Consider the following 12,138-nt stretch of genomic DNA (forward strand, 5'->3'; position numbering starts at 1 on the left):
CTATAATCTAGGAGTCCTAGACACGGTTGGGTTACCCACGACCGCATTAATGAGAATCCCGTAATTGGGGGAACACGATCTCCGCTTCGACAAGACGCGTCAAGAAACCGCCTCGCGTTGTGTGTGGAGCTGGTTAAAAGAAATGGTTCGAATAATTACCGGGCCATGACATAACGTCGTGCTGCCAAAACAAGCCAGCAAATTAGATCTGCGAAAATATTATTCTCTCTGCGGTGGAATGTGGAACTTATTTTGCAGGGTCGGACACTATCCTCGTATTCAAATTCTTCTGTGATGTATTCGGAGAAGGAACCCGCCTTGCAATGTCGAAGACAATACTGCGCGCCGGACTCAACGTCATTGAAGCCTGGTTCAGGGGCTACTGAGGGAGTCCTGGATTAGGGGGTCTCCGGACAGCCGGACTATCTCCATTGGCCGGACTGTTAGACTATGAAGATACAACATTGAAGACTTCGTCTCGTGTCCGAATGGGACTCTACTTGGCGTGGAAGGCAAGCTAGGCAATACGGATATGGATATCTCCTCCTTTGTAACCGACCTTGTGTAACCCTAACCCTCTCCGGTGTCTATATAAACCGGAGGGTTTTAGTCCGTAGGACAACAACCATAACATACAATTCAGGACCCCCTACCCGAGATCCGCCGATTTTGACACCGACAGTGATTAAACCAAAGTAATGGAGACCAATGCTCTGATACCAATTGAAAGGATCGAGAAGAGGGGCCTGGAGGGGGTGATTAGACCCTTAACAAGCAAAAGTGGTAGTTTTTAATTTCTTCAAGTTAAGGTTGAGTTTAGCACATGTTAAAGCACTCACAATACATTTCAAGCAAGCATGACAAGAGTATAGGCAGTGGAAAAGTTAAAGCATGCAATTTGCGAGAAAGTAAAGGAATGGGATTGGAGTGTGCAAACACAATGGAGACGCGGAGAATTTTCGCGTGGTTCCGATAGGTGGTGCTATCGTACATCCACGTTAATGGAGACTTCAACCCACGAAAGGTAATGGTCGCGTGAGTCAACGGAGGGCTCCACCCACGAAGGGTCCACGAAGAAGCAACATTGTCTATCCCACCATAGCCATCGCCCATGAAGGACTTGCCTCACTCGGGTAGATCTTCACGAATTAGGCGATCTCCTTGCCCTTACAAACTTCTTGGTTCAACTCCACATCACAACGGAGGCTCACAAGCGACACCTAACAAATCTAGGAGACACCACTCTCCAAAAGGTAATAGATGGTGTGTTGATGATGAACTCCTTGCTCTTGTGCTTCAAATGATAGTCTCCCCAACACCCAACTCTCTCTCTCTCTCGGATTTGGCTATGGTGGAAGAGGGATTTGAGTGGAAAGCAACTTGGGGAAGGCTAGAAATCAAGGTTCAAATGGCAGGAATGGAATCTCTTGATATCAACACATGAGTAGGTGCTTCTCTCTTAGAAAATGAATGGTGGAAGTGTAGGTACGTTATGATGGCTCTCTCACTAATGGAGAAGGGGTGGAGGGGTATATATAGCCTCCACACAAAATCCAACTGTTACACACTTTTGACCCATCTCGGTGGCACCAATTAGAAATCTCAGTGAGACCGATATGTTCGAAAATATGAACATTAGGAATCTCGATCGGTGGGACCGACTAGAACAACTCGGTGGGACCGATGTGCTAGGGCTTAGGGAAAACATCATCTTGGTGGTGTCGATTGCATCAACTCGGTGGGACCGAAGTGAAGCAATAAGCAATAAAGAATCTGTCAAGCCAGCTCGGTGAGACCGATTGCATAAACTTGGTGGGACCGAAGCGAATGCAATAGATCACAGAGCGTTGGCAAGGCCATCTCAGTGAGACCGAGATCCGTATCGGTGTGACTGAATCATTAGGGTTTCTGGCAGTGGCTATGTCAAATGAACTCGGTGGCTCCAGATAGAAAGAATCGGTGGGGCCGAGTTTGAGCTTAGGGTTTGGACATATTTGGATGGAGAAAGTGGTTGGGGGTTTTGGAGCAATATCACTAAGCACTTGAGCAAGTAGACCATTAGGGAACACCTCATCCCTTTTAATAGTATTGGCTTTCCTATGGACTCAATGTGATCTTGGATCACTAAAATAAAGACAAAGAGTCTTGAGCTTTTGCCAATCTTTGTCCTTAGCATTTTAAAGGTGCTCCACATCCTCTTGTCCTTGCCACTCCATCGTTGAACTTATCTGAAACATGCTAGATAAAACCATTAGTCCAACAAGAGATATGTTGACATTAATTACCAAAATTGCCCAGGGAGCACTTGTGCTTTCATCCTCGAGGAGCTTCTTGCGGAGTAAGTATGCAAGGAGAGGCTTGGTCCATGGTGCAATAACCGACATGACCTCGTGAGCTGAAGTCGTTTCCTGAATGGTTGATCCTCCAATTATGTCATGCTCCACTCTGTCCTCGGGTGGGATACTTTGCCATGTGTCGTTTGATTCCGACGTTATTGTATTGTCCCGCCAGACCGCGGATGGCTTAAAGAGCCATTCGAGGAAGGTGTTATCGGGAACCTTGTCCCTTTTGGCGCCCCGACGGCTTGATTGCTATCATGTGGGATGTGATGAAATTCCAACCCTTCGAACCTTGCCGGGATTTTAAGGACTGCATTCCGATATGCAGTCATCTTCGGGTCTTTGGCGTAGAATTTACCGTTTACTTGGGAGATAGCGAGGTTAGACTCACCGTTGACTTCGAGGCGCTTGACACCCATCGAAATAGCTCTCCGAAGCCCATGCAGAAGGGCCTCATATTTGGCATCATTATTTGAGTCTGTGTACATGATTTGTAGCACGTACCAGATGTTGTCACCTATTGGCGATGTAAGCACTACTCCAACCCCTAGATCGACAAGCATTTTTGAACCGTCAGAATACATTGTCCAGTGCGAGTATGTGATGTATTCTCTATGGAGCTCGGCTTCTGTCCATTCCGTGGTGAAATCTGCAAGCACCTGAGATTTAATAGCTCGATGCGGCATGTATGTTATTTCGAAGGGAAGGAGCTCTATGGCCCACTTGGCGACGCATCCCGTGACATCTCTATTGTTAATTATCTCGCTCAAGGGCACTTCCGATGCCACAGCCACCGAGCACTCTTGGAAGTAATGCCGAAGTTTTCTTGATGCCATGAACCATGAACACAACATTGGCTATATTCTAATAGTGTGGATATCGTGTCTTACACGGAGTTAAGACTTCGGAGACATAGTAAACAGGCTTTTGAACCCAAAGCTTATGGCCCTCCATGTCTTGTTCGACCACGAGAATTGCATTGACGACCTGGTTGATGGCCAAGATGTATAGTACCGTCGGCTCAATGTGCCTGATGTCATTAGAATGAGATTTGTAGCGATGAGGGTTTTAATATCTTCCAGGGCGGCTGTTGCCTCGGTAGTCTTGGTTTGTTTCATCAATCTGTAATGGGGTAGAGCTTGTTCCCCGAGCCTTGAGATGAAGCGGCTTAGAGCGGCCATGTAGCCTACCAGTTTTTTGGACGTGTTTGAGCTTGGTTGGCACCTCTAGTCGGACCAGGGCTTGAATTTTGGCTAGGTTGGCTTTGATTCCTTGGTTGTACATAATGAATCCGAGGAGTTTTCCCGTCGGTACACCAAAGATGCATTTCTCAGGGTTGATCTTAATTTGATACTCCCACAGACTGGTGAATGTTTCACGAAGGTTGTCGACCAGCTGCCTGGCGTGTTTGGTTTCGACAACCACATCGTCGACATATGCCTCTATGGTTTTTCTGATGTGTTTTTTCAAACATGTTTGGATCATACGCTGGTACGTTGCACCGGTGTTTTTTAGTCCAAAAGGCATTATGTTAAAGCAAAATGGCCCATATGGCGTAATAAATGCAGTCGCGGCATGGTCGGATTCCTTCATCTTTATCTGATGGTATCCCGAGTAGGCGTCTAGGAAGCATAGTGAGTCATGCCCTGCTGTGGCATCCACGATCTGATCAATGTGTTGTAGGGGAAAGGGTCCTTAGGGCAGGCCTTGTTGAGGTCTTTAAAATCGATGCATAAGCACCAGGACTTATCTTTCTTGGGTACCATGACTAGGTTAGCGAGCCATTCGGGGTGTTTAATGTCTCTGATGAATTCGGCTTCAAGAAGTTTAGCCAAGTCTTCGCCCATTGCTTGGCGCTTGGGTTCATAGAACCGCCGAAGTGCTTGCTTGACAGGCTTATAGACTTTCAAGATGTCCAGGCTGTGTCCGGCAAATCTTCGGGGGATCCCCGGCATATCCGAGGGGTGCCACGCGAATATATTCCAGTTTTCTCTAAGGAGGTTGCGTAGAGCCTCGTCAATTTCTGGCTCAAGTTGTGCCCCAATCGACGATGTTTTATTTGGGTCAGTGAGGTGTACTTGAAATTTGACTATGTTGTCGACCCGCTTGAATGAGGTCGACTCCGGACGCTTGTCAAGGATGATATCATCTCGATCGACCATGGCTCTTAATGATGTCAACTCCTTGGCCGCGAGGGCCTCGGATAGTGACTCAAGGGCGAGCGATGCTGTTTTATTTTTGGCTTTAAGTGCTCTATCGGGATTACTTGAGATGGTAATTATCCCGTTTGGGTCCGGCATTTTGAGCTTCATATAGTCGTAATGTGGAACTGCTTGAAACTTTTAAAAGGCGCCGCAGCCCATAAGGGCGTGATACCCACTTTGGAAGGGGACGATATGGAATGTTACTTCCTCAGATCGATAGTTCTCGGGTTTTTCGAAGGCCAAGTCCAAGGTGATTTTTCATTGCATAGTGCCTCTCATCCCGGTATTATACCTTAAGGGTGGTTTGGCTCTGCTCGATGCGTGATTTATCGATTTGCATCTTGTCTAGAGTGTCTTCATATATGAGGTTTAGGCTACTACCTCCATCCATTAGCACCTTTCAAAGACGATAACCGTTAACAATTGAGTCAAGAACTAGGGCGGCTGGGCATCTGCCCGGGGTGCTCCTCGGCTGATCTTTATGGTCGGAGGTAATTGGTGTGTCTATCCATGTGTCTCGGGATGCTATGTATTGAATGGATCTAATTTCTCAGAGAGCCTGTTTCTCTGGCTTTTTGACGTGAAGACTTCATAGATCATCAGGACCTCGTCCTCATCCAGGGACTATTCCATATATATTTTCTTGCCAGCGAGGTGGGCTTCACCTCCCTTAGCTACATGTCTCACCACCCAACAGTCGCGAAGACTATGAGGTTGTGCTGGTATTTAGCAGAACAGAGTGGATAGGGTGTGGCTTATCCAATAGACCGTGGAGGGAAGCCTTGGATCCTACAACCAGCTTCCTCTTTTTCCGAGGTTTGTTGTCTGATGATGGCTGTGTGCGGTGTTCGCGCCGAAGTGTGAGCCTATTATGCTTTATGTTTTTGTCTGAGATTGAATTTGTTTGCTTTTCCCGGGCCAGCCAGGCGTCTTTAATGGTTCAAAATCTTAACAGTGGATCAAATAGCTTAGAGAACGCTTGGACGCAGCAACGGGTGACGGTGTTTGAGATGCCTTTATCCTTGCATCCATGCTGAAAAGCTGCTATTATGTCTGAATCCTGGTAGTCCGGTATATTGTTCTTGATGGACAGGAACCTGGCCCAGAATTGTCTGATTGATTTGTCAGGTAGCTGTTGCACATAGGCTAAGTCCCAGACATCGGATGGGCCCAAATTATCCGGGCAGTATTCGATGTGGGGGTGGTTGGGAGAAAAAATTCGATCCCCTTAGACCGCAGGCTCAAGACTCCAGAGTCTTTATCCTGCAAAGGACATACCGATGCTGGATCGACCGAGCTGATTTTAAGATCTGATTCCTCGGCTATTTCTAGCTGGCTGTTATCGGGGTCTCTCTCCAAGTAATACCTTAGCCCTTCGCCCTTTACGGGGATTTTGACCGGGGCGGATGGAGAGGCGAAGGGTTCATGGGTCGCTTCTTGCTCGTCGCAACCTTGCTCGTAAGGGAGAAGGTGGGATCCGATGACGGGGGTATGAGCATGGGAACAGTACCCTGAAGGTTGGGGTCGGTGACCGACGACCCCATGGATCCTTCTTTGATCACACAACGAAACTCTTAGTGAAAGCACCAATGTCGGTGCTAAAACCGACAGACCTCGGGGTAGGAGGTCCCGAGTTGTGGATCTCGGATCGATGGTAACATGAGACAAGGGACACGGTGTTTACCCAGGTTCGGGCCCTCTCGAAGAGGTAATACCCTACGTCCTGCTTTGATTGTATTAATGGTTGTGTATCAAGTACGCTTGATCTACCTCGAGATCGTAAGTTGTGTTCTAACCCTAAGGCTAGGTGGATGTGATTATGATTGGATCCCTTTTACAGGCTAAACCCCTTGGCTTATATACACGCCAGAGGGGTACCTATGGTTACATGGTCGATTGCAGATCTGAGGATGCGTATGGCGGTGGACGAAGATGTCCTTGGAGTACACGTCAAGTCTTTGGCAGGGGTTGTCTTGATCACGTCGAGGTGCAAGGCTTCCGGATTCCTTCCTTACGAAAATGAGGGCCCATAAGCCCGGCCCGAGGACTGTGGGCCAACTAGGTTGGTACCCCCTAGTCTAGGACACCGTCAGTGGTAATCGGGCTTAGGAAGATAGAGGAGTTGAGTGGCTCGAGTGGATTGTTTGAGGATCTCTGGCTTGTGGTCTTTCCTTGAAGTTCAAATCAAAGTACATTTTCATGTGCCCCTTTTGGTAGCAAGGTTGTCCTAGGTTCAATGTGAATGTTGGATTCACCAAAAACCTATAAAGTACTCCCTCCGTCCCATAAGGGGGTATTTATAAGAGCTTAATGTAGATGCCATCTTGAAATGAACGTAAGGTCGCCATTTATAAAGGACTGAGTTCAAGAGATAGACTTGATAAAATGTTGGTTTTCTCAATTGGTTTGCTTTCAATCACTAAAACCCCAATAAAGGCATCTAAAAGATGCACTTTCAACCATGTCCGGCACCCATTTTCCGTGTGTAATTCGCATTTGGTTTTGAATTTTTCAGCAATTACAGACACATGTCTTGTGAATATCTATAAAGAAAAGAAAATAACTTCATCGATATTTGTGGGCCTAAGTAACAAATATAGTGCGAACGAAATTCTTCAGAAAAAACTTTGTACAATTCAATACAACAAATCATACAACCCACACAGAAAAAAACTCCAAGGATTTCAATCCTCAAAAATCTCTACGAAGATGTTTGAATCAAAGAAGCCCTTAACTGACGCAGCCAGCCAGGGACCAAACTGAAAGAAAGGAGAGTTTGTTACTGGGAGCCTGCAAAACAACAGGCTGACAGCCATGTTGATGTGGCCTGCCTGCCTCCACTACCACTAGCGCCTCCCCCATTTGCCGCGGGCGACGGAGGATAGCAGCGCAGCGGCACAGCAGCCAGAAGACGGCCATGGCGGCTTCTACCGCGTCCCGCCTCTCGCCCCCTTGCCTCCACGCCGCTCCCCACCATCCGCTCCGCCGCTCGCGTTTCTCCCCTCTACGCGCTGCCAAGTATATACGTCCCCCTTTGCTCCATCCTTCTTGTTTTTTCACGAACTACTATTGCCTTCCCAAATGTTAGGCTATATCAGGTTCGTGGAGCCTAGAATAAGATAATTTTTTTTGGGGGGGGGGGGGGGGGGGGGGGGGGGGTCTGGTAGTGCATAGGCTAGTGACTAGCGAGTAATGATTATGCTGGTCCTTTTTGTCCATTCTAATCAATTAAGGAAATTCTGTTTAAGTTTTTTCCTGTTTAACTTGAAGATAGGATCATGTATTCTGTTAATTGTCGCTATTAACTCGTATCGGCAGCAAGGTGCTAAATTAAGTTGCTTGCTCTAGCTTAATGGTGGACCAATAGTTGGATTTGTTACAAAGTGCTAATTATGGCTCTCAAGTTACTTATCGTGCATCTGTCGGCATTTGGTCATGTGAATCTTTGATTGTAGGTTGGAAGCTGTGTTATCTATTGGAACTCATGTAATCCCACACCCGAGAAAGGTTAGCCATTTATGTCGATTCAGTTGTTTGCAAATCATATATTGGGCGGTGCTTTTGCCTTGACCTGAAGTTCCCTTCTTTTGCTCACATCATCAAGGTTGAGACCGGAGGAGAAGATGCTTTCTTTGTGGGCGGTGATGGCGGTGGAGTATTTGCCATTGCAGACGGCGTTTCAGGGTATGCCATCTTTGCTGCAATGAACTCTATTTATTTCGAGAATCGCTCCAATGAACTGCGATCAGCACCCTTAGTCTCATCTCTTGTGGTTTGGATTGCTTTCAGCACTTTACAAGAGATATATGTTGCTTTCAGCAATTTGCATTGACACATGGCTTTTATCCAGCTAGTCATTCTCTTATCTACTGACAGATGGGCAGAAAAGAATGTCAACCCAGCTCTGTTTTCTCGAGAGCTTATGGCAAACAGCTCTACTTTTATCAAGGATGAGGAGGTATTTCTATGTTAGTACTGCTGAATAAATTATGTTCCAGTACCATGTCATGTACTACTATTGCGACAAATTAAATATCATGTCTTCAGGTCAGTCAGGATCCTCAAATTCTTCTAATGAAGGCTCATGCTGCAACTTCTTCCATTGGATCTGCTACAGTGTAAGCATGTTCTTACAGTGTTTACAGCCTTCCAGATCACTCATTTTCCTATTAGATGCGTCAAAATTTATACAATTGTGTGCGATGGTAACAGAATCGTCGCGATGCTTGAGAAGACTGGAACCCTGAAAATTGCGAGTGTAGGCGACTGTGGTTTGAAAGTTATTCGAAAAGGTGATTATCAATGAAATTTATATTTATCTTAAGGTTATTAGAATACTTAGTACATACCCATTTTAATATATTTTTTTCTTCTTCAACATATAGGCCAAGTGATGTTCTCTACATGCCCTCAAGAACATTACTTTGATTGTCCATACCAGCTAAGCTCCGAGGCAATTGGTCAAACATCTCAAGATGCATTGGTATTTAGTTGCTTTTTTTTTAATTTCTGTTGAAGCACCAGCAATATGACATGACTATTGTAATGTCGGTCATTTATTGCTTTACTGCAGTGATCTATAGAGCCGAACAATATTTAAGTGTTCTTGAAGACTGTTGCTTACTGATCTTGATCCCTTTTGGTTTTATGCCAGGTTTGCACTGTAAATCTTATGGAGGGTGATATGATAGTCAGTGGCTCAGATGGATTCTTCGACAATATATTTGATCAAGAGATCCTTTCTGTCATTAATGAGTCTCCAGGCACAGATGAAGCTGGTAAATCTCTCCCTCTTTCAACTCGGCAACTGGAAACGTAAAACAACATGGTGCATCCTTCCAATCCCTCTGAAAACTTGATGTTTTCCGCAGCAAAAGCTTTGGCGGAGCTTGCAAGAAAACATTCAGTGGATGTAACATTCGATTCACCCTACTCGATGGAGGCCCGGAGTAGGGTGCGAAACAAATACATCCTCCCTGTTATCCTATCACTCTTCACAAGTTTCTTCAATTCTTTTGCTAAAAAATGTATGATATCACACATTTCATTCCGGTTACTTACATGCAGGGTTTTGATGTTCCTTGGTGGAAGAAGCTACTTGGAGCTAAGCTAGTAGGTTCGTGACCATGATCCCATTACACGCTGTGTCATGCTCGGTTCCATCCAGCAGAACCAGAAAACCCATGATGCCGTTTTTTGTCGACGCAGGCGGTAAGATGGACGACATTACGGTCATTGTCGCACAAGTTAAGACAGTGGTGATCCCAGATGATGAGGTAGACCTGTAGATTCATTCAGTTTCAATACGAAGTTATTTACATTTTTCACATTGGGATTGTTTATGTGGCGTGGTATTTGCAGGGTAGTGGAGTTGAACTGGAGAAAGTGGGTGGCGAGCAACTCGCTGCTGCTGGAGTTGCATCCACTGAACAGAATGAATGAAAAGGAGTTGTATATATTGAATAGAAATTCATTTTCTTTCCCATTTTGGTCATGTTGTACTATACCGCAGTCCAAAGAAACTGAAGTGAAATGTAGTAGTTGTGAATACCCATGCGTGTATAATTCCTGCAGATTGGGCTTATTAATATGAGTAAAATTACTCTTTGAATATCGACTTATTCAGGAGTGGATTAACAAGCAGCTCGGCTCGTTAAGACTCATGATCATTTAAGTCTTGGATCGTTAAGCTCATTTTTATTAACGGTACAGAAACTAACATTGACCGGTTCATTAAAGTTCGCGAGCACATTAGGGTGACTCCAATTGGCGACCACATTCGGTCCGACCCAGTCCGTTTGAGTCGAAACGGACGCAATCCATGGCCCAACGTGCGACGGCAAAAGCTTGACCCAAATCCGGCACAAATTACGGCCGGAATTGCGCCCAGACGAACACTGGGCAGATATGTCTCCCTGTCTGTCCCATTAATGTGGAAGCCGTGGACCAGTCCTTTTCCACCGCTGCCTCCTTGAGCCTCGACACGCATACCCTAGCTCCAGTCGCCTCTCCGTCCTCACTCCCTCCGGCCGCCTCCCCGCCATGGGAATGTGGAAGTGAATCCCCGGCGAGAAGGGGAAGCACGACCACGAGGCCGATTCCTCCCCCACGTCGTCTGGGAGCGCCGCCCTCTCCACCTCGTTGCCCACCTTCTCCGTCTCCCCGCCGATGGCCTCACCGTGTGTGCGGTCGTACGTCAAGGCGGAGATCTGCCAGCGCTACCGGAAGACGGGCACGCCGTTGCGTGGAGTGACGTGCATCTCCCCAAAAACTAACACCTCGGCCCAGATCGGGTGCCCGTTCCGGTGCGCGGTCGCGCCGCCTGCTGGAGATCAACCGCCGTCGTGCCCGCCTTCCTCCTGACCTCGTCAGCCACTTGAGATACCCGTCGAATCCCCCATGTGGGACGTGTGGTTCCAGAACGAGCATGACCTGTGTCGGCAGACTTTTTTTTGTCAACCATGCTCCGAACCCGCCACGAACGCGCTCTCCTAGCCGCGCGCGTGCTCCTAGCCCGCCTCGGTCGCGCGGTCGTGTGCGGGCTGACACTGATGCCCTCCCCCTTGCCGTCACCGCACCACCACCTCCCACCATGTCCGTCGAGGAGGAGGAAGAGCGGGTGAGGAGGGTCCTCAAGGACTCCGTGCGGGAGCATGACAACGCCCAGTGGCAGGGCCTTGACGTTATGATGGCCCCGTCGGACACCAGCGACGTCGCCATACCGGAGCTGAAGGTGAATGAGGAGGTGTTCAAGGAGCCCCCTATCGCGGCCCAGAACCCGGTCCTTGGGCTGCAGAAATATGAGTTGCTAGGCTTCTTTGCAAACTGGTTGGGTGCCTCGAGAACCCGGCCCGAGGCATGTGCTATATTTTCTTCCGATGCAACGCACGAGCATATTTTGTCAGTTGCTATGAATTTAATTTAAAAGATCGGGTTCATGAGATAAAAGACCTAGTAATAACTTATTTTTTATTTTATCACTTATAAATTACTAAAGGAAACAATGAGTGGTTAGGGAATATATGCAAAAAGAGTAATCGCAATTAAAAACAAATTCGCCCCGATGGATAGGGAATATATGCAAAAAGAGTAATCGCAATTAAAAACAAATTGGTCCTGATGGGGCTTGAACCCATGACCTTTGGTATATCAGACCAACACTCTAACCAACTGAGCTACAGGACCTAATTATTTTGCAATATTTGTTTTTTATTAAAAATAATTGTCTGTTAAAAAGCAATGACCGGTTATTAGAGAGTAATGAAAAATAGTAATCGCAATTGAAAACAAATTGGTCCCAATGGGGTTTGAAACCCATGACCTTTGGCATATCAGACCAACACTCTAACCAACTGAGCTACAAGACCTTATTACTTAAGTATTATATTTTGTACTTTAAAATAATTAAAACTTTAGTTACGTTTTTTTTGCGGGACATAGTTACGCTCTTTTACTTACACTGCGGCCGGGTTGAATAACTGAATAACTCGGAGAGGTGCTTCGAATACATTCAAGAAATGATTAGAGTCAACCCTGCAACAAATTGGAGGGTCCAGCCGTTCGTATTTCAGTGAGTTATAAAGCTAGGTAACAAG

General features: G+C 46.5%; 1 protein-coding gene and 2 non-coding genes across 4 annotated transcripts; 1 reads left to right on the forward strand and 2 right to left on the reverse strand.

Moving 5' to 3' along the window:
- The first annotated feature begins 7,333 nt into the window (after positions 1–7,333).
- On the forward strand, positions 7,334–10,156 carry LOC125542851 (putative protein phosphatase 2C 1). Of its 2 annotated transcripts, XM_048706077.2 has the most exons (12): positions 7,334–7,561; positions 7,999–8,050; positions 8,148–8,227; positions 8,420–8,501; positions 8,591–8,661; positions 8,756–8,835; positions 8,929–9,026; positions 9,198–9,321; positions 9,415–9,497; positions 9,611–9,659; positions 9,752–9,819; positions 9,905–10,156. In XM_048706077.2, exons 1-12 carry the CDS (start codon positions 7,461–7,463, stop codon positions 9,983–9,985), a joined length of 969 nt encoding a protein of 322 aa, XP_048562034.2. In that variant the 5' UTR covers positions 7,334–7,460; the 3' UTR covers positions 9,986–10,156. The 2 variants fall into 2 exon arrangements, with proteins under 2 accessions (XP_048562034.2, XP_048562035.1); XM_048706078.2 differs by lacking the exon at positions 7,334–7,561 and having other exon boundaries at positions 8,394–8,501.
- A 1,498-nt stretch (positions 10,157–11,654) lies between these two features.
- Positions 11,655–11,728, reverse strand: TRNAI-GAU (transfer RNA isoleucine (anticodon GAU)). Its single transcript has one exon. It is a non-coding gene; the product is annotated as a tRNA-Ile (tRNA).
- A 107-nt stretch (positions 11,729–11,835) lies between these two features.
- TRNAI-GAU (transfer RNA isoleucine (anticodon GAU)) lies at positions 11,836–11,910 on the reverse strand. The gene has a single exon. It is a non-coding gene; the product is annotated as a tRNA-Ile (tRNA).
- Between the last annotated feature and the right edge of the window lie 228 nt (positions 11,911–12,138).

Source organism: Triticum urartu, chromosome 3A (genome assembly GCF_056163025.1).
Source record: "Triticum urartu cultivar PI428250 chromosome 3A, HENAU_Tu73, whole genome shotgun sequence".
In the NCBI taxonomy this organism is placed as follows: domain Eukaryota; kingdom Viridiplantae; phylum Streptophyta; class Magnoliopsida; order Poales; family Poaceae; genus Triticum; species Triticum urartu.

Coding starts and splice junctions, on each gene's coding strand:
- LOC125542851 (XM_048706077.2), top strand. CDS start 7,461: ATGGCGGCTTCTACCGCGTCCCGCCTCTCGCCCCCTTGCCTCCACGCC. Junction 9,027..9,197: donor AAACATCTCAAGATGCATTG/GTATTTAGTTGC, acceptor GTTTTATGCCAG/GTTTGCACTGTAAATCTTAT. Junction 9,660..9,751: donor ACTTGGAGCTAAGCTAGTAG/GTTCGTGACCAT, acceptor TTGTCGACGCAG/GCGGTAAGATGGACGACATT.